The sequence below is a fragment of the Agelaius phoeniceus genome, chromosome Z, assembly GCF_051311805.1.
Source record: "Agelaius phoeniceus isolate bAgePho1 chromosome Z, bAgePho1.hap1, whole genome shotgun sequence".
Lineage (NCBI taxonomy): Eukaryota > Metazoa > Chordata > Aves > Passeriformes > Icteridae > Agelaius > Agelaius phoeniceus.
In genome coordinates, this window is record NC_135303.1 from 47,360,415 (window position 1) to 47,385,527 (window position 25,113).

At 49.0% G+C, this 25,113-nt stretch overlaps 1 protein-coding gene across 1 annotated transcript; it reads left to right on the top strand.

Annotated features, from left to right (window-relative positions):
* The first annotated feature begins 11,405 nt into the window (after positions 1 to 11,405).
* Positions 11,406 to 20,614, top strand: LOC143692260 (serine/threonine-protein kinase PAK 3-like). The gene is made up of 12 exons (XM_077172167.1): positions 11,406 to 11,481; positions 12,406 to 12,443; positions 12,813 to 12,935; positions 13,786 to 13,966; positions 14,917 to 14,980; positions 16,228 to 16,276; positions 17,405 to 17,517; positions 18,044 to 18,161; positions 18,808 to 18,907; positions 19,337 to 19,533; positions 19,992 to 20,129; positions 20,525 to 20,614. The coding sequence occupies exons 1-12, from the start codon at positions 11,406 to 11,408 to the stop codon at positions 20,612 to 20,614; spliced, it is 1,287 nt and encodes a 428-aa protein (XP_077028282.1).
* The last annotated feature ends 4,499 nt before the right edge of the window (positions 20,615 to 25,113 follow it).

Consider the following 25,113-nt stretch of genomic DNA (forward strand, 5'->3'; position numbering starts at 1 on the left):
GGAGAGAGGAAAAAACAGCAGAAGGAATCACACTCATGTACACAAATAAGAGAAGCAGTAGCTGAGGGGCTGCAGGACTGTTTCGGAATCTTTGAGAAATACAAAACGTAACCACGCCACTGTGTAAATTCTGTACATAAAGGAAATTTTGCTTTCACGGAAGGCAACAAATGTGGTGACTTTTTTACCTGGCTTGCTGTGTTGATGGCACATGAACCTACTGCAACTAGTTATCCAGTTTTATTACATACATGTAGTAGATCTTTATTGAAGCGTGTGCTATTTAGCTAATAGATGTAGACAGCTACAATCCAAGTTACCACAAACTTTTAATACTGTTTTTATACTGTTATTATGTCCAAGCATTAATTAGAGGTGAACCTAAGCCTCACTTAGCAAACCTAGCTACTAGAAGCTGATATTTTTTTTCTCATTGAGAATGAAAAATGAATCAAAGCCTTCTAACTTTTGCAGTAAATTATTTCCCCTTGAACATGGAAAACACAGATCAAAGTATCTTTGCCCCTTGCATCTCCTACTTTTCTGAAATATCAACTATGCTTTCCTTGTTCCAGATACTGCTGTCACTTTATGTTTGAGAGGTGAGGTCCCTTTCTTCTTTGACCAAAACTGATTTTCCAATGAGAAAGCAAACCAATAATTTGCATTGATATTGCTTTGATTTGATATTTGAAAAAGAGCATGATCCATTTTTTTAAGCCCGCTACTGATAATGTTCTAAATTGCAAAAAAAAAAAAAAAAAAAGAACAGAAAAGGTTTTATAAATAGAAGCACTAAAAGAATTTTTTTTTAATTGGGATTCGACTTTTGTGCCTTAAGCCAAATACAGGGTGTGGAGTATTTTTTGAATAATGAATAACTGATCTAAAAGAGAACCTGGCATTCTTGGTTACGTATTCTAGCTCTGATGAGTGTACAGCTTGCCTTTCTTTTAAATTTCTTCTTTATAAATAAAGCAGAAATACAAATATACGTAAATCATCTTTCAATTGCATTCTCTTCAATTATTAATTTATCATCTATTTGCATGACCTCTATAATGTTCTCACTGAAATATAAGAAGGCAAAGAAAACCTTTCATTTAGGTTATTTTTCTAAGAACTCTTTTTACAATGATATGAACTACGAGGAAAAAACCCTCCTTTAACTTGATACTCAGATTTTAAACCGTCACTTGGATTTAGTGGCAGGTGAAAGCTCTTTATTGAACTAAGAGAACTTAACAGTTATATATTTATCTGCCTCTTTCCCTGTGATTACCATGCATTTTATCCATTAAAACTGCCAAAGGGAATGTATTGCTTGTGTTACACATACAGAAATGCAGAACAAAAATTACCAGTGTAAAAAGCAGTATTATATTCTGATAGTGCTCAAGAGATCAGCATCAAGGTGAGGTCTCCCCAAAATCTACAAAGTATCACCGAGTACAAATCTGTTATCTAAGCGATACACCTGAACAACTAAGCAGTTTTCATTTGACACAATCATCCCTTCTCATTAATCTCCATTAAATAAAATGCAAGACAACACTGTTCGGTGCAATATGATTTGAGTATCTAATTCTGACATATCAGGTGTAGAAGTTGTAAAACTGTTACCTTTGTTTTTCTGAAGTTTTCTTTGTAACTCTGGTGTTTATATAGTACAAGATAGTTTATTTAAAATTTAATGTTACCTTAGGACTATTTAGTTTTTCTACACTATACATGAGCTCTTTAAGTAAGCCACAGTGAACTTCTCTTGGATATGCCCATCCATTTACCCATGTAATGGCATGAACTGCAAAATGCCAAAATGTTTTTAATGAGAGGTATTTGTCTTCTTTTACTAAGGCACACAAGACAATACAAACATAGAATGTTACCACCACAATAATTTTTTTTTTCATGTTTACAATTTAAACCTAGAAACACAACTCTCTCCCCTCTGACATACAGCTAATATATCCCAAATGTAATTCCAGCTCTTCAATTTACCAGCAGGCCACTTCAAAGCAAAATAAATACTTTCAGAAGTGCCGTACAGAAAGTCAATGTGCTATTTCATAAATGCTGCAAGTGTGGAGGTAACAATTGAGATAAGTATATGGAACATAACAATGAAAATATCTCCCCTAAATAAAGGTTATGTCATAATAGCTTTGGTCTGTAAAGTCATAGTGGTAAAAAAAACTACTGAGAATACAGGGTGTTGCATTAAATTACATCAATGTTTACATAACAGATATCTAATGTTGGATTTGGGCTAACTAATTTTGAGGTTTTACATGACAGACATAACCCTTCTACATACTCATTATCAAAAAATATTATTTGTGCTCTAGACGAATACATCAAAAATATTTTGCACTGCTGTCTTTACTGAGTTTCAACAGAGAACCTTAATAGCAGAACTGGTCATTTAACTTTCACAAAAATCATATGTCTATATCTGTCATAGAAAAAAATGGGAAATTGTTTATTGCATCACCTGAAAAACCTTGCAAATCACATCCATAGAGTTTCTTGCATGAACATAATTCTGTTCTTTATTCTGCAAGGAATATACAACATTCAAAGTAACAAGAAAAGGTAGGAGAAGGCTCTTACCCTTCTTGAAGACAGGAGTGACATTTTCTTTCTCCAGTTTTTGGGCAGTACCCACAGTTGCTGCAATTGGTCAAAGGATGCTGAGAGGGGCCTTACAGTTACATCTGCCAAGTTCCTCAACACCCAGTATTTCATGGGTGCATCCCATCAGGGCCCATGGACTTAATTATTTCTAGTTTGCTGAAGTAGTCCCTGACCTAATCCTCTTGCACCAATGCCAAATCCCTTCTAACTTCAACCATGCTGTGCATCTGTGTTCTCTGCATTCTCTACAGACAGCCTCTGGTTCTTTGAGTCATAAGAGCACTACATTCAGATCAGGATTGTGTAGTAAAGAAAAAGACAAAAGGAGATAAAGAAGCAGAGATAGCAATCAATATTATAGAAGGGACAGTAAGCATAGTAAATATTGGAAGGTTCTGCTTTTTGTAAGATTGTTGAAAATAATTGTTAGTCCTTCTGCAAAGGAGGTTCAGGCTATTGGTCAGAGTTTGTGGCAATCTATTGAACAGAATAAAATCCTTTACTGATTGGAGAGGTCTGTAGAGCCAGAGGGGACACCACAGCAGATGCTACTGCTCTGAAAAAAGCAGCAGATCAAGAAACTGATAAAGTAACTGGCAACTTCTAGAGAAAACAGCAGGATAAAAAGTGAAAAATCTGCTGGATAAAGGAAATACAAAAATTGGTATGGAGAGTACAGTTTAGGAGCTTGCAAGTCTAGGGAGAGAAAATGACCTTGACAAAACTATCATAAATTAGTGACTCCTACACAGATGAATACAGCCTTTCAGGGTATCTAGCATGCAGTGAGACAAAGTGTAACAAAAAGAAAAAAAGGATGAGAAGTCCAAGTGTGGACACAGTCTGTGAAGGAAAAGTGATGGACACAATGAGGCCTCCTAATAAAAAAAGCAAAAGAAGAAACTCTGGAAACCTTGGCTACAGCTTCCTCATTAGGGGAAGTAGAGGGGCAGGCACTGATCTCTTCTTCTGGTGATCAGTGATAGAACCAAGAAAATGGTATGAAGTTGTATCAGGGGAGGTTTATGTTAGATTTCAGGAGAAGTTTCTACACCCAGAGGGTGGCTGGGGACTGGAACAGGTTCCCAGGGAAGTGGTTAAGGCACCAAGCCTGTCTGAGTTCAAGGAGTGGTTGCACAATGCTCTCAGTAGCTGGCAGGTTTGGAGTCTCTGCTGGAGAATATTTCATTATTGCATGGTAGTACACAGAAAGAAGAACTCTGGGTGATCAGGAACACTTGGCTACACAGAGGAAGCAAAGATGGGATGGATGACTTCTGATGCAGTAACTGCAAAATAGCATCATGCTCAGCATGCAAAGTAGAGTAAGGAAGGAGGACTGGGAGGACATGCAGAGTTGTCATGTTTGTCTTCCCAAGTAAATATTACACATGATGGAGTCCTACTTTCCTGGGAATGGCTGGACATCTGCCTGCCTGTGGGAATCCATAAAACTAGAGGGTTTTGGGAAAGCTGCAAAAGGCAGGCCTCAGATACAGCAAGAACAGTGAGAAGAGCTAAAGCAGCAGTCATGAGTTAGGTCAGCAGAAAAATTATTTAAACTGTAGAAAAAGCAAGGGCAAATCGAACAATAGCCTGCGTATTAATGCTTGTCTGAATAGCTCTCTAAGTTGCAGAAAACTTGTCTAGCAAGATATTAGGAAGGTTAAAGCTTAAGATGGAGCTCTGTGCGTTGTGTTTTAAGGCTTACAAGTAGGTATTTTATTCGAAATAAGCAAGCATTGTTTTAACCAAAGGTACATGTGCTTATGGTGATTGGATAGAATTACTGTCAATATGCTTTTGCTTTGTGTGATTGGTCAAGAAGCTTATAAAGTATGTTGTAACATTAAGTTTTTTGGCCTGCTGCCTGGATTGTGAGCTGCTAGCATCTTCCCCTTATCAGAATCAGGTAATGAGACTGATGCTGAAAAATAAACAGCTCGAGACACTTTCCAGAGTGCTGCCCCGTCTCATTCGTGGTCTGTAAATAGCCCCTTGCCAGCGTTACCTGCCCATAGAAAGCAGTGAGTGAATTCCTTGCTTTGTTTTCCTCTGGGTCCAGCTTTTGCTTTACCTATTACTGTCTTTACATCAACCCAGGAGTTTTGTAACTTTTTCTCTTCCAGCTGTTTTTCCCTTGGTAGTGGAGTGAGAGAGTGGTTGCATGATGCTTGGTTGATGACTTGGGTTAAACCACAATACCTTCCTATCCACTGCCACTGGCACATGGCCACAATGCCAGGTCCCTCTCTGCTTACCATACCTGCCATGCTTCTGGAAGCTGGTGCTTCTGGCCAGCTATTGTATTGGTGCTCCTCAAAAACACTGGCAATGGGACCTGCTGCCATAGACACAGGAAGGAGCTGTAGTTGTCTCTCCAGAATAAGGTAATAGGCACAACCTTCTTTCTACTCCAGGAAGACAAAGATCCTGGTCTTGATGGGATGTGCTGTCCCATCAAATGTTCTCTTCAGTGAGACAGAGGTGCAGAAGAGAGACAGGGAAAATAAGGTGGAAAAGGGAGGGAGGGAGGGAGAATCACTCCATCAGCCAGACACTTCCTGACTTTATGGATCAGCCAAGGGGCCAGCTAAAGAGTGTCTTCCTTGAAGCCCATTTCTTCATGCAAATGTAGCTTTACAAGCAGCATCAAGGCCACTTTTTCTTTTGCCAGAGCCAATCTGTTCTGAGTGCTGTGATCAGTCACAGAACTCTGGTTATTCCTACAAAGTGGTGTTTGGATTCAGAGAAACTGCTCTGAAGTCCCAGTGCCCTGTATACCCTGGGAGGAACACCATCCTTTCAGTCACATAGCTTGTCATGACTGGCAGGCATGAACCATCCTGCCAGCCTGTTTGCCCAGAAACCCCTCTGACCAAGGGACCACAGGGTCCTTCCTGTCCCCTTGGCCACAGAGCAAGGCAGTGCACGGAGCAGCATGTTGATTCCATCTGTGCATAGGCACCATTGGCCTTTATTCAGCTCATTCTCCTACATAAATGCACTACTCCCTTTTCATTCAGAACCTCTTCCACTGTCATGGCTGCAGCAGGATTTCCTGCAGGAGGAAGTACGACCATCAGGGCCCTGGGGCTCCATGGATCTTTGGATCATGGATGAGGGACAGACCCCAGGTGAAGAGAGACAAAGCAGCACCCAGTGACTCTGTCAGGGAAATAACAATTTATTTCCTGTCTTTTGAATAAAGATTTGCTGGAGCCTTGGCTGTGCCACCCCTGGAGTGGCCTCTTGCAGGGCTGGGAGAGTTCTTGGGGCCAGGGGCCCTCCTCTTCCGGGGGTACCGGGACCCCCTATGTGAGAAGTTCCTGCCTTGGACAGAAGAAGAGGGTCTGCATTTGCTGCCCTGGGCAGAACCTGCCTCTTCCACCTCCCTTGGCTCCTCCTGGGCCTGCACCTGCTCTGCAGACAAGGACACAGATGAGTGACAGTCAGTATCCCTGCAGAAGGCAGTTTGTGAGGTGCTGGCTTGGTCCTCCATATCAGAGCCTTCAGGGCTGCTTGTAGGGTAGGCAGGATTTTGCTCCCAGGAGCTGGTGGAGCTGGCTGCAGGGTTGTGGTCCTTCTCCCCAGCAGTGTGGGATTGCAGTAGCCTCTGGGCCTCCATGCTGCATCCATGCACAATGACATTAATAAGGCCATAGACCAGTGGTGCTGTATATCCCTCAAGGTCAGGCTGCAGCATCTGGAACAATAACTTCCCATTCAGACCACAGAGGCATAGGGCCTGTAGGATATGTCCCTCTGCATTCTTTGCCAGCCACCACTGGGACCCATATATTGCTTCCAGTCTTTGACAAAGCCAGGGCAGCATGGGGTCTAGGAGATGCTTCTGACCTTGGAAAAGTTCTGCCCACACCTCAGGCAGGAGGCCCCCCACAGTCTCTGGCCTCATAGGCCCCTGCTCAGCTGGGGACAGTATTCCGTGCACAGAAGATGGCAGGGATGGCACAGGGAAGTGGGGGCTGTTTTCAGCCAAGTGGCTGGGAGCTCTTCCTGCCTGGTTACAGGTCTCTGGCAACTCTCCAGAGGGTGTGACAAGACACTGTAGATAGTCGTCTTCTTCACGCACAGAAAACTTGACAATCAAAATCGTTCTGCTGCAGACTGGGCACACTGGTTTCCTGTCTGTCCAATGCATGATGCATCCCAGGCAGAACTGGTGGCCACAGGGCATTGCATAAGCAGCATCCTCATGAGCATCATGGCAGATGGGGCAGCTCCACTCTCTCTCTGTGGGCCTATCTGTACACCATGGAGAGTCCTGGGCACTGGGGGCCCTCCTTTCTGTGGGGTGCTGGGGCCCCCTGTGTGAGTGTTCCCAGTCCTGACAAGGTGCAATGGGACTGTGGCTGCTGCCCTGGGCAGAGGAACTTGGCAGCACCACCTCCCTCTGCTCTTTCTGGGGCTGCACCTGCTCTCTACCAATCTGCACAGATGGCTGGAGCATGCGGAGGGCACAGAGGGCAGCTTCTGATGTGCTGGGTTGATCCTCCATGTCAGAGCTTGCAGGGCTGCTGGCAGGGCTTGGATGCCAGGTGTGAGTCTCTCCCTGGGAGCTGGTGGGGCAGGAACTGACCTCAGGGCTGTTGCCATCCTTCCCAGCAGCATGGGAGCGCAGCAGCCTCTGGGCCTCCTCACTGCATTGGCCCACAATGAAATTGACAGTGGCATCAACCAGCTGTTTGGTGTATTCCTCCAGAAGAGGCTGCAGCATCTGGACCATGACCTCCTCATCTGGACCGCAGAGGCACAGGGTGTACAAGATGCTGTTCTCTGCTCTCACTGCCAGCCACCACTGGGAACCATATACTGCCTCCAGCCTCTGGCGCAGCCAGGGCAGCATAGGGTCAAGAACATGTTCTTCTTTTTGGAAAAGTTCTGCCCAGACCTTGGGCAGCAGGCTACCCACAGCCTCTCTCCCTGCAGACCCCTGCTCAGCTGGGGAGGGTGTTCCTTGCACAGGAACTGCTCCAGGGCGCTGGAAGCTGTTTCTATCCAGGAGGCCAAGAGATCTTTCTGCCTGGCTGCTGGTGTCTGGTGATTCTCCCTGGGGTGTGATGACACACTCTAGGTATTTTTGCTCCTGCAGAGAAAATCTGACAGACTCTATCAACCTTCTGCAGAGTGGGCACTCTGGTTTCTTCTCTGCCCAACGCAGGATGCAGCCCATGCAGAACTCGTGGCCACAGGGTATCACATAAGCGACACCCTCTTGCTCATCATGGCAAATGGGGCAGCTCCACTCTGTCCCCATGGCTTTGTCTGTTCTCCATGGCAATTCAGGGAGTCCTGAGAAGCTGCTCCCCATCACTGGAACTACCAAAGAATCTCACAAACTGCAACAAACCAGAAACCTTGGTTCCTTGCTGTCCTTGTGCTCAGTCCTCCAGATCTTGTGGACACACATGGCAGGAAATCAGACCTGAGTCAGCCTGAGTCAGGTTTTCTCTGTGCCTGAATGAAAGTCCCAAGGGATGTGAGGTTGCAGTCTAACCCTAGAGACATCACAGTTCACTGCCAGGTGACTGTATATGTGACATCACAATGTGATGTCCAGCTCATTGGGATTGGACACTTGAACCAACACAGAACATTGAAGGTCAGCTTCTGTGTGTGTCCTGACTGCTACCTGAGGATACCCCAAAACCCAGTGATACCAATCTTTGTTACACTCATTTTTACATTAACAGATAGGTCTTTTATCCCCACCCTGATTAAATGAAGTCTAATTTGTCTTCTAATACATCTAAGGTTGCATATTTCTATTGGTTCCGTGTGAGAAAAAACAAACAAACCAGCTTTAAAATGTATGGCATTCCCTTCAGAAAGTGATTTTTTGGATGTATTTTCCAGCTGACAGGTGATCCTGATAGCAGTAGAGTGTATGTTTGCAGGTAATTAGACAAGTAATGAATCCATTTAAAATAAAAAGATTCTTTAAACTTTTTAAATTAAATCTTTGCAGAGTGGTAGGAGAATTCAGTGAAGTACCACAAATATCTTTGGGGAGTTTTTCAAGCAATGAACAATTATGTTTTCAAACTGGATTCAAAATGCATTTTGTGTTCCCTAGAAGAAACTTCTACAATGGACTTGACATCACTCTCTTAATTGTGAAAACAAGATAATCAAAGGCTTATAATTTATTGTGAGCCCTGGGGGACAACACCCATCAGGGCAGAGGGAAAACAGGTGATGGCTTTGGGATGGGCACCCAAAGCTGCCAACACATCCCGAGGTAAATAGCCTTTGGCTTTCCTGGGGCCTTCCCCCACATGGGGCTGCCACTCACCTGGCCATTTAGGAGCTGGGTTAGGGGCTCCAGACACAGGTGTGGAGCCTTGCCTCTGGTGTGCCAGGGATCAGCAGCCACAGCTGGGCTGGGATGCAGGCCTGGGGGTGTGGGGTGTGCAGAGTAGGGCATGGCCTCAGCAGAGCAAGGCTTGATCTGCCCCTTTCCCCACCTACAAGCGCCTGAAAGGGCTTGAGCCAGCAATGTCCTCCAGTGTCTCACAACAAGGTTTCCAGGTTCCTGTGCTTCTTGGCTGTCAAGACTCCAGAGATTTGTGGCTGGATATTAAGAAACTTGCACATTTGCTTCCCTCCCAAAGAGGCATCCTGAGCACTGTTTTTTCTTTCTAAGGCCTTCCCTCCTTTCTATGTCCTCTTCTTGAGATAGTCCTGGGAAAGCCTCTCCTCTCTCCCCTTCTCCACCACAATGGAGGGGGACAATGGAAAAACCAATCTATGAGAAGCTGAGAATGTTAGAGTTATAATGTAGTGAGGGGAAAAAAAAAAAAAAAGCAGTAGACGACAATAGGAAGAAAATTGTGCGAAAGAGGTAATGGCTTAAGCAAGAAAGGTGCAGTGTCACACGGGGCCCCTGGAGCAAAGACAGGATGGCCAGGGCTTCCAGCATGGTTCTGATGGTAGATGGGGGCTGCTGGTGCTGCCGGGAGCAGCTCTGGCCCTGCAGTGGCAGTTTGCTGCTCCCTCTCTGCGGCAGTGCTGGTGGCAGTGGCGATGGTGATGGGTGTCTGTCTCTCCCTGCGGAGCTCTGTTTGGCACTGCCGCTGCCATCAGTCCGCCACGCCGGGCGTGTCCGTGGCAATGGGATCTGCCACTTTGCTGCCTCTTCCTCCCAGCCTGCTGGGCTGCACTTGGCTTGGCTGCACTCCCTTTGGGCTTGGCTGAACTCGCTTGGTATCAGTGTCAGCACTCTGGCTTGCCTTGTTCTGCTGGAGAAGAAAAACAGTCGCACATGCCCCCCGGCCCTGATGGTTTCAGCTGTGTGTCAGAGCTGTCACTTCAGTGCCACCCATCTCAGCCCTGTGTCCTAAAAATTACTGAGGAAGGACAAAAGTGGGGGGAAAAAATGGTGGTGGTGCTTTGGTGCCATGGCCTCTCTGCTAGAGTGAGTCAGAGAGAAGGATCCTCCTTGCATTTCCTGTCATGGCGTTTCCCTGCTGAAATCCCAGCCACGGCTGTGATGTAAAATGCTTTGAATAAATAGTGCTGAAAGACACATGGCCTTGTCTCTGTACCTAGGAGGAAACTCTAAATGTCATTGAAGTCGTGCTTCTCCCTGTTTGCTCTTGGAATCTCTGCTGGTCAGAGTGACCCTGAGATGCGTTAGAAAGTCTCTTTCCCCAGCCCGGCAGTTGAAGAAGGAGTGGGAACTCTTCTGTTCTTGGTCTTAAGGTTGTTTATTGTTTCTTATCTATAATATTCTTTCTCCAACGTGCCAAGGTCTGTCTAGCAGCTTGGGTTGAGGCACACTGCCCACCTCAGAGGCAGTGTTGTCTTTTTATACTAAAAACTATGTGTACACTATTTACAATAACTTCCCAATACCTATCACCTATGTGAGACAGTGAGCTTCTCCTCTAAACCAATCTAAAAGTGCCAACATCACTCAGAAGATGGAGGCTAGGAAGAAGGAGGAAAAAGGACAAGGCACATCCAAATTCCTCCATCTTGAGACCCCCGAGCTGTCATTTTCAAAACCTCAAAAATCTATTTTTCACCTGGTGACAAACTACCTATTATTCTACTTAAACTCTCTTGACTTGTAATTCTTCATATTAAGATTGGTGATTGTTTTTTCCAAGGGCTAAATCAAAGGCACAGGCATCTTGGGCTCTGTGCCAAAGTCTCTGAGCCCCCGGGCAGCGGCTTGAGCCCTCCAGGGCAGGCAGAGGAATTTCCTGGGTTCTGATAGTTTGCTGCTTTCTAGAACTAAGGGAGGTCCCGCTGGAAGAAGCCTTCTGGTTTTTGCTCAGAAGCAATAGTGGCCAAAGAGCACTAATGTGGTTCCTCACATCCTGCTCCCTTCTCAGGGCTCAGCTTCTCAGTGTGGGCTAGAGGGGCTTAGTGTGTTTTTACTCTTAGATGCCTTGAGCAACAGGTGATGGACTAGGAGGGCTTTTTGTGTGGCTTTGTAGCAGAGGAGAACGCTGCAGGCTTTTTTTGGCATCATCTGTAGAGAAGGTGTGGTTCTGTGCATGAACTCACAAAGCAGCCCCGGGCACTGCTATTGTGATGTCAGCGGCCGCATGGCAGCGTTGTCAGGCAGAGTTGCTGTGCCGAGGCCCGGAAGGGCTCAGTGTGCAGAGCAGCTCTGCGGCACGCTCACTGCAGGGGAACCTGCTGATCGACGAGGTCTCTGCCAGCAGGACTCTGAGGTTTTTTGTTTTCTGCCTACAGGCTTTGTCCCTTGCAGATTGAGCAGCACTGCTCCAGCCATGGAGGGAGTGTGTGCTGCAGCTTTCACGGCTTTTACCGTGGCTTATTCCGGGTACTTTTTCACCCACCTGGCACGTAAGTAGACGTTTTTGTTCAGTGCAGCATATGGAAACCCAAATGCCACAAAGAGGCCTTCAGCTGGGTAACGCCCCTGCCCACAGCTCCAGCTAAGAAGGGCGTGTCTCTAGCCAGTGGGGCATGGGCAGCATTTGTGATGTAGCCTGCGGGGATTCCGCTCCTGCCGTGCCACGGCCTGTGGCAATGGAGTCTGGAGTCTCCTCAGTTTGCTGGCTCAAGCAAGACAACTTCCAGGATGGGAAGACTGGGAGAGCTTGGCAGGAGTCCTTGTAAAAGCTGTGCACTGCTCTCCAGGACTGAGGCAAAGTCCCTCAGTTCAAGGCTTCTTGTCTGCATTCCCTCATCCCAGCATTTGCCTGTGGAACTTGACACTTCCTGCGCGCTAAAAGAGCCATTTGTTCTGTGATGAAATCACAGAATGAGCTTGGTAAAGGCCTCTGAGATGGACATTTTTGAGGAGTTCTTGTATGCTCCCACACACAGCAGCTGTTCCTGTGCTGTGTCATGATAGGACTGCCACCATGGCTCAGAGGGACTTGGGTGAAGCCTCCCTGGGGAAAGGTTTTCAGTAAGCTCATGGCAATTGCTGCATGCAATGTCTTGAGAAGACTGAAATACAGCAAAGAGAGGAGCTGTAGCCGCTGCTGGGTGAGGTGGGGCAGAAGCAATGACTGTTAGAGAACCACTTGTAGACTTAGTCTCAAGTTTCTATGGGTTGAGTGGCCAAAGAGGAGAGACAAGGTAGACACCAGGCAGTATTTTGTGCTGCTGTTGTCTTGCTTGCTGTGTGCCACAAGGGATGCTGCTGGAGTGGTGTAGTGAAAGCAGAATGCTCTGTCTTTGGGTTGACTTTGGGGTGGGCATGGCCAGCACAGGCAGTTTTCTTAGAGCATCTGGTTCTTTTTCCCTTGTGTGTTGCAGGTCACATCAGCCGTGCCTGGAGAGAATCTGCTCTTTGGGTGAGTGGCAAAGGAGCCTCTGGCCTTGGTAGCATTTGGCAATTGCGGAGCAAGCTGTGAGCTGGGCCTGTTGCAGTCCGGTGCCAGCCTGGCTGGATGAATGAAAGTCCAGTCCAGGCCCTTTGCAGCAACAGCAGCAGCAGGAGGACCCAGGGCTGTTTTCTCCAGTTCCTTTCCAGAACTTTTAAGCAGCTGAAAGTGGTGGCTGCCATGATGGAATTTCTCCTGTACAAGAGAGCGCAGTCCCATCCAGCTGGCCCATTTTACTTGAGTCTGAGCACCTTAGAATCCCATTTCTCTGCAGATGCTTTCTCCTGAGTGCATCTGGGTCTAGAGCTGAATATAAAGGACGCTGCTGTCTGTCTGCAGAGCCCAAAGGGAACCTCGGAGCCTCCAGTGGCTGTGTGTCTTCCTGAAGAAGAGGCCCAAGGGGAGGAAGATGCCCAGCAAAGTGTACCTGCTGCCACTGCAGGGCCTGAGCATGCAGCATCAGTAAGTGGCAGCTCTGGGCAGTCCTGTGGCTGGAGCAAAGCATAGCTGCAAGTTTCTGATCAGACAGCACCTCCCGTGCCTGGCTGAAGATGCTGAGGGCTGGAATCTTTCCTGCCCTTCCCGCAGGCAGTGAGGCCTGGAACTTGGAAGTTCAGGGATCACCTTCCTACTGTTCTGAAAGAGGCTGTGAATTTGTCTTAGCAAGAGACAGGAGGTAGCATTAGGATGTCTTGGCATGCTGCTGGGGTACAAGTGAGGCCCTTGGTGGCCAGTGGCTGTGCAGGCTCCCTGTCCCCAGTGAAGAGAGCAGTGCAAAGGTGCAGTTCAGAAGCTTGCAGGATATGAGGAGACACTGTCCCCAGGAGGGACCTGGCCCTGCGCAGACAGCAGCTGTCAGTAGCTAAAGGAACAGCTGAGATGCAGCGGGGCCTGTAGCTGAATATAGGTGAGGTGGTGAATGCCAGGTTCTTTCCTGTCCCTCATGCTGCTGTGTGTCCCCAGAGCAGAAGGGCAGCGTCAGCACCTGCTCTGGCTGCCTCTGCACGCGAGGAAGAGGCTGAAGAGGAGGAAGGTGCTCATGAACCTGCCCCTGCTGTCAGCCCAGGCCCAGAGCAAACATCATCAGTAAGTGCCTGCTTTGGTTAGCAGTGAGTGTGGTGTCATTTTGTCCATGGTGTAAAAGCAGCCTTTGGATTTTGGGCCTTGAGCTGGAGAAGCGGGCTGCAAAAGCTGAGAGGTGAAGAGCCCTGGCTGTGGCCAGCAGCATCTTCCCAGGGGCTTGCATTTGAAATGGGATGGCAGGGGCACCTCTGCCAGGCACATTTGTGACCTCACTCATTTCTTTTCCCAGAGCTCCACCTCCTCTGTCCTGGCACCTGCAGGAGCTGCAGCAGAAGGCTCTGAAGGAGCCTCCAGTCCCCAAGCTGGCAAGTGCAGCGGGAGCAGCTCGTGCATCTGGAGCACCAGTAGCTCCTCTGGCAGCAGAGAGCAGCTGGGAGAGAGGACAGAGGACAAGTGCCTGGCCATGCTGAGTACGTCCTTTGTGATCCTTGTCTGCTGGAGCAGTGCCCTGTGTGTGCGTGTGTCGGCATGAGCTGTCCCAGCTCCTGTTCCTCCTCAGCTGAGTGCCAGCTCCTGAGGCCTCCACACAGGACCCGTTGTTGTGCTTTGAGGTGGTGAGGGGTCACCGGGGTGTTGCTCCTGCCTCTGAGAGCAGCTCAGCCTGGCTTGGCTTTGCCTGAGCTTCCCTGGAGGCAAAAGGCAAACCAGAGATTGTTTCTGGCTGAGCAGGAGGCCGTGACCCAGGCAATGAGTAGGCGCTCAAGGAGCTCCTGTGGGGCACGGCCAAGGTCATCTTCAGAACTCGGCCTGTCCTAAAGGCTGAGGCACCTCATTCCTAAGGCCCAGCACAGTAGGTTGGAACATGAGCTGCTGCTCCTGAAAGGCAGAAGGCCATTGTTTAGGCAAAATTGTCCTGCTCAAAGCTGCAGATTGTGCTTCTGCTGGAAGCACTTTGCAATATTCTTGCTGTCCTGCAAAGGGCAGCTGTTGAGAACAATTGATTCCAGGAGCCAGGATGCCTTTGATGATTGCAAGGATTAAAGCTTTGCTTGAAGGTCACAGAGTGTTGATTGCCAAGACCAGCAAGGTTTTGTTATTCCTGCTGCCCTTAACATTTCTAGACAACAACCAGTTCTCTTGGTTACAGCTTTCTGATCCCTGCATCCTCTGACTGTTTCTGCACGTGCTTAGATTTTAGTTTAGACGTCTAGTTTGGTGCAGGCCATCTGTGCTGCAGGGCTGCTCGTCTTGCTGCTGTTGTTTCTGAGGTGGTGGTGGTGGTGGTGGTGCAGTGGTGTTGTTGTTGGCCGACTGCCTGAGTTGAAAGGGCCCAGAGTGGCAGAGAGTGGGGCTGCCTTTCTGATCTGCTGCAGGGTGGGATCTCTTTTGAAGTGAGCATCTTTCCTTGGGATTTTTCCAGAGATGCTGGTGAGCGAGGGAGATCCTGAGGCTGAATACACAGAGCTGGAAACCATTGGCAAAGGGTGAGTGCAGCCACAGTTCCTTCTTCAAAGGCAGGGCCTGTGCATTTTGCTGGTGTCACATCTCCCCAGAGCGACGTCAGGCAAGCTCCAAAGCTGTTCAGACACTGCGTTAGGATGATGCCTGATGATCTCTCAGTACTGGTCAGCATTTACAGCTGTGGTCCGAAGGCATGGCGGCAAAGACACCTGGACGCTGGCAATGTCTTTTCTGCGGCAAAGAGCAGCACCTGGCAGATCTCCATTCCCTCAAGTCTGTTGCACCTGATTGCCGCTCTTCCTAGGAGAGAGCATTTTTGCATGTCTCAAAAGACTACAGAATGGGTGGGAATGAAAGGAGGAGAAACTTTGTTGCCTCAGAGGTCAAGTCAGCAGCTGACAGCTGTCAGGGAACAGCTCTGGGTAACATTTCTTTCCAGTATTTTGCTGAAACCAAGATTCAGTGGTCTGGATGGCCACCACCTAGCCTAGCAGCCAAAAGCAGAAATGAAAGAAGCAGCTCTCTTTTGTAGCTGAGGTGGCAAAAGACAAAGCTTCAGGGCAATGGCCAGTGCCAATGCACTCCAGAGGAAAAGGCATCATCTGGCTGATGGCAGAACCCTGGTGGATCCTGTGGGGTTTAGGCCTTTCCTGCAAAGGATCCACCAAGCTGTTCCCTTTGAAAGCCGGCTCTGCTGACTGGAAATGGGACTGATTTGCAACATTTTCCCTGTGAGAAGCCAAATGTACAAGAAGTCTCCAGAAAAGCAGAGTCCTCCAGGTGTCTGGGGCACCGAAGAGAAGCAGCTGAGAAGAGCTCTGGACTCAGAACGCCGCTGTCCAAGGATCCAGTGTTTTGAGGACTTCTCCATTTGTGTGTGCAGCAATGGAAGCCTTTCCCTGCTCTGGCTGTGGCTGCAGCTGTGGCTGGGCACTAACTTCCTTGCAAGCTGGAGAAGGGATCTGTGTCTGGAGGCTTTCCTGCAATGGCTGTTCCGTGGCCTCAGGCTTCTCAGAAGGCCTCAGTAGTGGTGTTTGATTTTGGCAGACAGGCTCCAGGGAGAAGTGGGAGAAGGCCCAACTGGCAAGTTCCTGGAAAAATCCCACACATGTACAGATAGAGAAAGAGAAAAGGGGGGAAAGACCCACACGAGAATCTGTCCTATTCCATTTACTGTTTGCCCCAGGACTTATTTGCCATTGGACTGCAGTGTCTTGCAGTGGCAGGGACTAAAGGACTTCTTCTTTCTCCGCTGCTGTTTTGTTTCTAGGGGTTTCGGCACGGTGTGCATGGCAGTGGAGACTGCCACAGGAGAAGAGGTAAGCGCCAAGCAGCGCCGCAGCTTCTGCAGCTCTCGAGTGCCCTCCCCTCTGCTGTGAGCTGTGGCTGAGCTTTGGGTGGCCAGGAGAGCTTTGCTGCAAAGGCAGATGAAGTGCAGAGCAGTGTCCGCCCTGCCAAATACAGTGGGGACAGATTTTGTCCTTCTCAGCTGCCCCTGGGAATGCAAGGAGGCCAGAGGAGGACACGCTGGCTGGGTCTTAGTGCCCAGGTGGTGTCTCAGAGCATGGCACTGCTCTTTGGGGCTGCAGGGTTCCTGAGTTCTCTTTTCTGGCTGTTAGCAAATAGATGGGAATCGTGCTGATAGTTCTGTAGGCACCTGCAGTGCTGCCCTTGGAACTGTGCTTAGACAGAGTGGTCTGCAAGGAGTCTCTCAAGGGCCTAAGCCCTGCTCATAGCCCGGTGTATATCCCTAGAAGATCATGGCCTGGGTTATTTCGTTTTACAGTCAGGCAGTAATTGCAAAAGTCAGTGGTGTGAAGAAAAGTATTTGAGTGGAGCAGAATGAAAATTCCTGGAGTGAGGAAATGCTAGGATTGTGGTTTTTGGAGGTGTCCTTAATGATGTTTTCATCATTGTGGCATTTTTTCTGTGAAGTATGTAGGGTTGTATATCTTAGGAGGAATAGCCCTCAGGATGTTTTTAGGACAGCATTTTATCTGCCACATCTCTAACTGTTTGCTTTGTTGTTGTGCCATGGAGAATGCCAGTGACTGCTGGAGTAATGATCCAATCCCCTAGAAGTGCCAATGGTTTCCCAGCAGTTTTGCTCCATTTTTACTGGCACAAAATGGCTTTCTGCTTGTAAGAGGTGTGTGAATGAGCATGGGGATGATAAAGTAAGGCCACGGGAGAAGACTGGCCCTGGGCACAGTGAGTGTTGTTAGACGTCTGAGGTGGAGAGCTTAGAGCGTGTTTCTGCCAGGTTTCCAAGGCAGAGGCTATGTGGCTCTGTGTCCTGGGAGGTGCCCGAGCAGGCGGTCTGATGTCCTGTCACAAGGCAGCTTGGCCCAGCCCAGCACTATCATCCCATAATCACTGTCTCCATGTTGCCCTTGTGGTCCTGTGCCACGGACTTCTTTGGTTCATGGTTTTCCATGTCGTTTTAGGTGGCCATAAAGAAAATTAGTCTCCTGCAAGAGAGCAGCAGCGAACTGTGCCTGAATGAAATCCAGGTCATGCGTGGCAATAAGCACGCCAACCTTGTCAACTATGTAGACAGGTGAGTGGTTCTGCTGTTCTGCTGTGAAAGGTCATTCACATCCTGCAAGCCAGAGGTTCAAGCACTCCTTTGGTGGATGGCAGAGGATGGAGCTGTTCATTCCTGTTTCTGGGCTGATCTACAGTGTCTTGGGAGGAGATTGCATTGGGGCTGCATTACTCTTTCCTGGCATACCAAGTTTGAAGGGCGCTTTCAAAGGCCAGACTTGGCCCTATCTTACTGAGCCAACAGCCTCAAAGTTCCTGTGCTCTCTCCCCATGGTTTTGTTGGCTTTGGGCTTGGATTTTTTCCCCATGGGTCTGAAGTGTTGCCGAAGCACTGCAGATTGTATTTCCCTTGGCCTGTTCGTTGGTGTGGATAGCAAGCAGTGTTTTAGACTGCCCAGAGTTCAAGGCCTGTAGAGCGTAGTGAATGACTGCTCACTTCCTCCTGTCTTCCTCTGAGAGAGACACAGAAACAAGAATCCATCAGGTGGTGTGAGTGCACACCACACCTTCATCTCCAGGCTGTTGTTTCCTCCTTTCAGCTACCTGCTGGACGAGGAACTCTGGCTCGTGATGGAATACATGGACGGAGGTTCCTTACACAATGTCATCAGGGAGACTCGCCTGGCAGAAGGAGAGATAGCAGCTGTCTCTCGGGAGGTAAGGGATAGTGCCTGTGCTTCCCATGCCTTGGTCGGGATGGTCCTTCCAAATGGGTGACAAGGAGAGGAGAGATTTCATCTTCTGAGCCTCCTTGCTGCCTTTCTCTTATGACTGGCAGTAGCAAGAGCATCTGAAGTGCCTGCCAGTGTCCCTGCCCTTCTTCTAGTGTGTTTGTGTTTGCCTCTCTAAACACTTGCCTGGAGCCTGTGTGTGCTGCATTCCTTCCCTGGACGGGCAAAGTTGCTGGTGGCACAATGTAAAATAAGTGGCACAGACAAAGATACACACTGGGCTGTCATGGAGCTCAGCCTCCAAGAGAGCCTTGCACCAAAGGGGTGTTCGCAAAAGCATCCACTCTTGTCTGGCTGGAGAGAGCACAGCCACTGCAGCAGTGCTGCTTCAGTCTGTGGTTGCAGGGCAGTGGCCGGAGGAACAATTGTCCTTTCTCTTTCAGAAGCACACACACCCTCACTTAGAAAGGCACTGCTGTCCTTGTGTTGGAGCAGCAAGCTCTTGCCCTTGCCAGCAGCCTGTCGTGCCATGGCTCAGCATGGCCCAGGAATGTTGCAGTGTTGCAGATGTGCCACTTCCCCGCTTGTGGGATGAAATCCACTTAGGCTGGTGTTTCTTTTTCCTCTCTCAGTGCCTGCAAGGCCTGGATTTCCTTCACTCCAAGCAAGTGATCCACCGGGACGTCAAAAGCCACAACATTCTCCTGGGTCTGGACGGATCCGTCAAGTTGGGTGGGTGTTGTTGGCCAGGCTCAGCTCTGGCAGGCTGCGGTGTGGGGCTGCCTTTGGGTGACTGCCGGTTCCCTGCAGTGGTGCCTGTGGCAGTCCAGGCTGCCCTGATACAAGTGCAGAGCAGAGCCCCAAGGTGCAGGGAGGTGTTGCTGGGAACAAGGGCTCAGGAGTGCCTTTGGCTTGTGCGTGTGTCCCTTCCCAAGCAAGGCACTTACAGTCTAATAGCTTCAGGGCACTAAAAGCCACTGCCTGAAAGCTGGGGCTTTTGCTAACTGGCCAATTCGGTATTTCCTCGGCTGCAGGCCAGAGGAATGGCAGCATGGCCCCTTGCTGGCAGCCGGGTTCCACGCTGCCCTCTTGGACATTGGTACAGCGGGGATTTCTTTGTTTTGCTTTCCTCATTCACGCTGGCCTGTTTTTTCTCCTCAGCTGATTTTGGCCTTGCTGCTCAGCTGACCGCTGAGCAGAGCAAACGGAGATCAGCTGTTGGGACCACTTACTGGATGGCGCCAGAAATCTTCACCAGGAAGCTCTATGGCCCCAAAGTGGACATCTGGTCCTTTGGCATTGTGGGGATCGAGATGGTGGAAGGGGCGCCTCCTTACCGGATGAAAACCTCCCGCACGGTGCGCTGCAACTGCTCTCAGATACTGCTGACACCCAAACACAATCTGCTCCCATTCTTCTGCCTGGCAAGCTTGCTAACACCTGGAAATGAGAGGTGCCAGGCTGCATAGTCTCTCGTGCTCCTTGTCCAGATCGTCCCCTTGCCATTTCAGTGCACGAACCGCACAAAAAATGGTGATGCCTTTTGCTTGACGGAAGCTTTGACAAAAGGGCAAAGCTGGGCTTTTAGTCCCCATCAGCCAGTGAAATCAGGGGTGAAGGCAAGAGCCTTTGCCTATTGGACTGGCTATGGCTGCCTGTGGCTTTGTGTTCTTTCAGTAGGGGTAGGAAAGGTATCTGCCAGGCTCTGGCAGGGAGTAAAGTGCCACGGGAGAGTGGAGCCTGTGCCGTGGGGTGTGTGTGAGCAGTTTGGGGTGCGAAGGAGACAGGTAGAGCGTGGCATTTCCTTCTTCTCTAGGTTCAAGAGCTGATCAGCAGCGGGGGCAGGCCAAAGCTGCAGAAGCCCAGGCAGCAGTCGGCGTGGTTGCGAGACTTTCTGCACTGCTGCCTGGAGAGGGACGAGGACAGGCGCTGGTCTGCCCAGGAACTGCTGCAGGTAAAAGGCAAAGCGGCTGCAGGCTGCGCCAGCTGCCCGCTGCCAGGGGCTCCTCATCTGCTCAAGTCCAAGGCGTCTGATGGGGCCCGCTCCTAAGAATCTCCCCTCTGGGGGCTTGCAAAGGAAAACAAAGGAGAATCCTGGCCTAGGATGCCTTGGAAGGAGCCTTTCAAGGTCACCTAGACCAAATCTCCTTAAGCTGAAGACATCTGGAGTCACGGATTTGTGGGATTGGGTGCCATTTTGCCTCATGTAGCAAGGTCCTGGATGTGGAGACAGTGGTGCCCAGAATGCCCTCCTTTTCTTCTTTCTGTATCTTTCTGGTAGCCAGAGAAAGCCTGTTTCAGCCTGTGAGGAAAGTACAAGTTCATGTTTTTCTTTTTCTCTTTGGGCAGCATCCGTTTGTAACATCAGCCAAGCCGACCTCCGAGCTGACGCCTCTGATCATGGCCACGCAGCAGTTTATGGCCAACAGGAGATACTAGCCCTGGAAGAGGCCATTGTTGTTGTTTGCAGTTTGTAGTTTGTAGTTTGTAGATTATAGCTCGTAGTTTGTAGTTTCTAGATTATAGCTCATAGTTCGTAGTCTCTTTATTCGAATAGGCAAAATAAATACTATAATAAATAAAACCTTCACTGTGCTGGAAGCTTCCCTTTGTTCTCACCCTGTGAATAAGCTCTAAATTTGCTTCTGAATGCTCAGGTGTTTCTTCGATGTGGGAAGACACATGGATGGGGATTTGTGGCATGGTTTGGAAACGTGCAAAGGTCTTCTTCCTTCAGTGCCTCCAGGCCACAAGCTCTTGTGGAGATAGAGGCATTGCAGCTGTGGCTAGAGGAGCAGAGTAGGGCAGAATGGAGCAGAGCAGTGGTGTCACTGCTGGGGATGCTGCTGTGGCTGTGGGCAGAGGGGGAGGGAGCCGGGCTTCTCCAGGGGCTCAGGCGCAGGTGAGTGTCCAGCGGGAAGGCAAGTTCTGCCACGGGAACCAAGGCCAACATGAGGGAGCGAAAACTTGTGCAGTTGGGACCTGCCTGAGCCACTGTGGAGGCCTGTGGGCCTGCTAGGGCACTTCCTGGGGCTGTGGCCTGGAAGAATGTCCCCTAGACTTTAACCTCTCCCATGGTCTCCTGTTTATCGTTTCAATATACATTTGATACCGTGATTATTGAAAATCATTTACTTTGCTATGTTTGGTGGTAACTGATGGTATATTTGACTTACATTTAAATTTAAATTTTGGTTGCACAATATTTCCCAGTTTTCATGTTCTTCCCCCACTTCCCTGAACCCATTGTCCCTGGGAAGGACAGGCCAGGAGATGGAACCTGCTCAAGAGCAAGCAAAGGCGAGCCACCAGCCATCTGCCATCTCCCCTCCTCTTCTGACCCCTTGTCAGGACGGCACCGGCCATGGCGTCCTGGATTCTACCCTAACCCACTTTCTGACTGCCCTCAACCCTGCCCCTGCTTTCCTCTTGTATTAGCAGACTCCCATTTTTGCTGCAATACATATTTCAGAGGTCAGAGCTACAATAGAAGTTGAGAATAAAACAGCTGGAGGACCGACTCTGTTGCCCCCACAGGAGTTCTGTGCCCTGCACCACCGGAACGTTCCCCCATTCTAGTCCCCCATGAAACCTTTTCTTTTGACATGTGTGTTTGCTGAAGGCCACGCGGGAAAGGTGTCACCCCAAGTCTTTTGGCTTTGATTTTCTGTTCTCTTCTGTTTTGTGGGTAAGTGAAAGGGAATGAAGTGGCGGGGAGCCATCTGGGAGTCAGGGCCCGAGAAGTGAGGGAAAATGAAAATTGTATTTACTTATTGTTTGCTTATGTCTGCAATATCAACCCACCTGTTCATTTTAATTCCCAAGTTTAGTTAAAATCTACTAAGTATTGTGTTGGTTTTAGGTATAAGAAGATATTATTTTTACTATGATTGTTATACCTTTCATTTTAAATAAAACAAAAAAGGGGGAGTGTGGGGGTTTGTCCTGGAGGGCACGGGCCAAAAATGACCACACAGCCACACATCAGACAACAATGACCAACACCAAGCCTCAGGAGAAGAGAAGCCACAACGGATGACAGCCAGAAAACTTATGGTGAGCTGATCATGAAGTGGAGAGGACTCTGGGGCCAACTGGGAGTGGCCATGCAGATCAACAGCCTGTCTGAACCCGTCAGGGCACAGGGAAAACAGGTGATGGCTTTGGGATGGGCACCCAAAGCTGCCAACACTATCCCCCAATGCACCATCCAGCACCAAGAGAAGACTTGCTGAATTTTATCAGTATTTCATCCAATTACTCTTTTTTTTTGTTGTTTTTTCTTTTGGCTAGTTTCAACTTCTGTCCATAGTCCTCTCATTCCTTTGAGATTTCTACCTCTGCTTTTCTTCGCACCTTCCCCTCCCTGATTGTCAGCTGAGCTATTTACAGATGGCTTTTCTCACCCACCTGGTACCTGATGTGTGTGCCAGCACCAAAATAATTCTCCTTATTTTGCCCCTAACTGCCTTCTCTTTGGGGCACTGTCACAGCTGGCAAAGCTTCAGTCTTTCACATGTGTTTTTTGGCCAGTAAGTGGGTAAGGGCTGGCAAAGCAACTTCCTAAGGCATCCAGAGCAATGCACTGCAAGCCAGACCTGTTCTCTGAAAGGACTTCAGAATTCCCACCATGGAACTGAGGCACTGTTGACAGAGCACTAGACTGTGAAAGGCTTTGAAAGGGGATAGGAAGCTCAGCTTGCAAATGAGACCAAGAGGAGGTAGGGTCAAGAGATGTGGTGGCCACACATCCCGAGGTAAATAGCCTTTGGCTTTCCTGGGGCCTTCCCCCACATGGGGCTGCCACTCACCTGGCCATTTAGGAGCTGGGTTAGGGGCTCCAGACACAGGTGTGGAGCCTTTGGTGTGCCAGGGATCAGCGGCCACAGCTGGGCTGGGATGCAGGCCTGGGGGTGTGGGGTGTGCAGAGTAGGGCATGGCCTCAGCAGAGCAAGGCTTGATCTGCCCCTTTCCCCACCTACAAGCGCCTGAAAGGGCTTGAGCCAGCAATGTCCTCCAGTGTCTCACAACAAGGTTTCCAGGTTCCTGTGCTTCTTGGCTGTCAAGACTCCAGAGATTTGTGGCTGGATATTAAGAAACTTGAACATTTGCTTCCCTCCCAAAGAGGCATCCTGAGCGTTGTTTTTTCTTTCTAAGGCCTTCCCTCCTTTCTATGTCCTCTTCTTGAGATAGTCCAGGGAAAGCCTCTCCTCTCTCCCCTTCTCCACCACAATGGAGGGGGACAATGGAAAAACCAATCTATGAGAAGCTGAGAATGTTAGAGTTATAATGTAGTGAGGGGAAAAAAAAAAGCAGCAGTAGACGACAATAGGAAGAAAATTGTGCGAAAGAGGTAATGGCTTAAGCAAGAAAGGTGCAGTGTCACACGGGGCCCCTGGAGCAAAGACAGGATGGCCAGGGCTTCCAGCATGGTTCTGATGGTAGATGGGGGCTGCTGGTGCTGCCGGGAGCAGCTCTGGCCCTGCAGTGGCAGTTTGCTGCTCCCTCTCTGCGGCAGTGCTGGTGGCAGTGGCGATGGTGATGGGTGTCTGTCTCTCCCTGCGGAGCTCTGTTTGGCACTGCCGCTGCCATCAGTCCGCCACGCCGGGCGTGTCCGTGGCAATGGGATCTGCCGCTTTGCTGCCTCTTCCTCCCAGCCTGCTGGGCTGCACTTGGCTTGGCTGCACTCCCTTTGGGCTTGGCTGAACTCGCTTGGTATCAGTGTGAACACTCTGGCTTGCCTTGTTCTGCTGGAGAAGAAAAACAGTCGCACATGCCCCCCGGCCCTGATGGTTTCAGCTGTGTGTCAGAGCTGTCATTTCAGTGCCACCCATCTCAGCCCTGTGTCCAAAAAATTACTGAGGAAGGACAAAAGTGGGGGGAAAAAATGGTGGTGGTGCTTTGGTGCCAAGGCCTCTCTGCTAGAGTGAGTCAGAGAGAAGGATCCTCCTTGCATTTCCTGTCATGGCGTTTCCCTGCTGAAATCACAGCCACGGCTGTGATGTAAAATGCTTTGAATAAATAGTGCTGAAAGACACATGGCCTTGTCTCTGTACCTAGGAGGAAACTCTAAATGTCATTGAAGTCGTGCTTCTCCCTGTTTGCTCTTGGAATCTCTGCTGGTCAGAGTGACCCTGAGATGCGTTAGAAAGTCTCTTTCCCCAGCCCGGCAGTTGATGAAGGAGTGGGAACTCTTCTGTTCTTGGTCTCAAGGTTGTTTATTGTTTCTTATCTATAATATTCTTTCTCCAACGTGCCAAGGTCTGTCTAGCAGCTTGGGTTGAGGCACACTGCCCACCTCAGAGGCAGTGTTGTCTTTTTATACCCAAAACTATGTGTACACTATTTACAATAACTTCCCAATACCTATCACCTATGTGAGACAGTGAACTTCTCCTCTAAACCAATCTAAAAGTGCCAACATCACTCAGAAGATGGTGGCTAGGAAGAAGGAGGAAAAAGGACAAGGCACATCCAAATTCCTCCATCTTGAGACCCCCGAGCTGTCATTTTCAAAACCTCAAAAATCTATTTTTCACCTGGTGACAAACTACCTATTATTCTACTTAAACTCTTTTGACTTGTAATTCTTCATATTAAGATTGGTGATTGTTTTTTCCAAGGGCTAAATCAAAGGCACAGGCATCTTGGGCTCTGTGCCAAAGTCTCTGAGCCCCCGGGCAGCGGCTTGAGCCCTCCAGGGCAGGCAGAGGAATTTCCTGGGTTCTGATAGTTTGCTGCTTTCTGGAACTAAGGGAGGTCCCGCTGGAAGAAGCCTTCTGGTTTTTGCTCAGAAGCAATAGTGGCCAAAGAGCACTAATGTGGTTCCTCACATCCTGCTCCCTTCTCAGGGCTCAGCTTCTCAGTGTGGGCTAGAGGGGCTTAGTGTGTTTTTACTCTTAGATGCCTTGAGCAACAGGTGATGGACTAGGAGGGCT

Excerpts from the sequence above, each read along its gene's own strand:
- LOC143692260 (XM_077172167.1), top strand. The coding sequence starts at position 11,406 with ATGGAGGGAGTGTGTGCTGCAGCTTTCACGGCTTTTACCGTGGCTTAT. Across the intron at positions 18,908-19,336 it reads GGACGGATCCGTCAAGTTGG|CTGATTTTGGCCTTGCTGCT; the intron begins GTGGGTGTTGTT and ends TTTTCTCCTCAG. Across the intron at positions 20,130-20,524 it reads CTGCCCAGGAACTGCTGCAG|CATCCGTTTGTAACATCAGC; the intron begins GTAAAAGGCAAA and ends CTCTTTGGGCAG.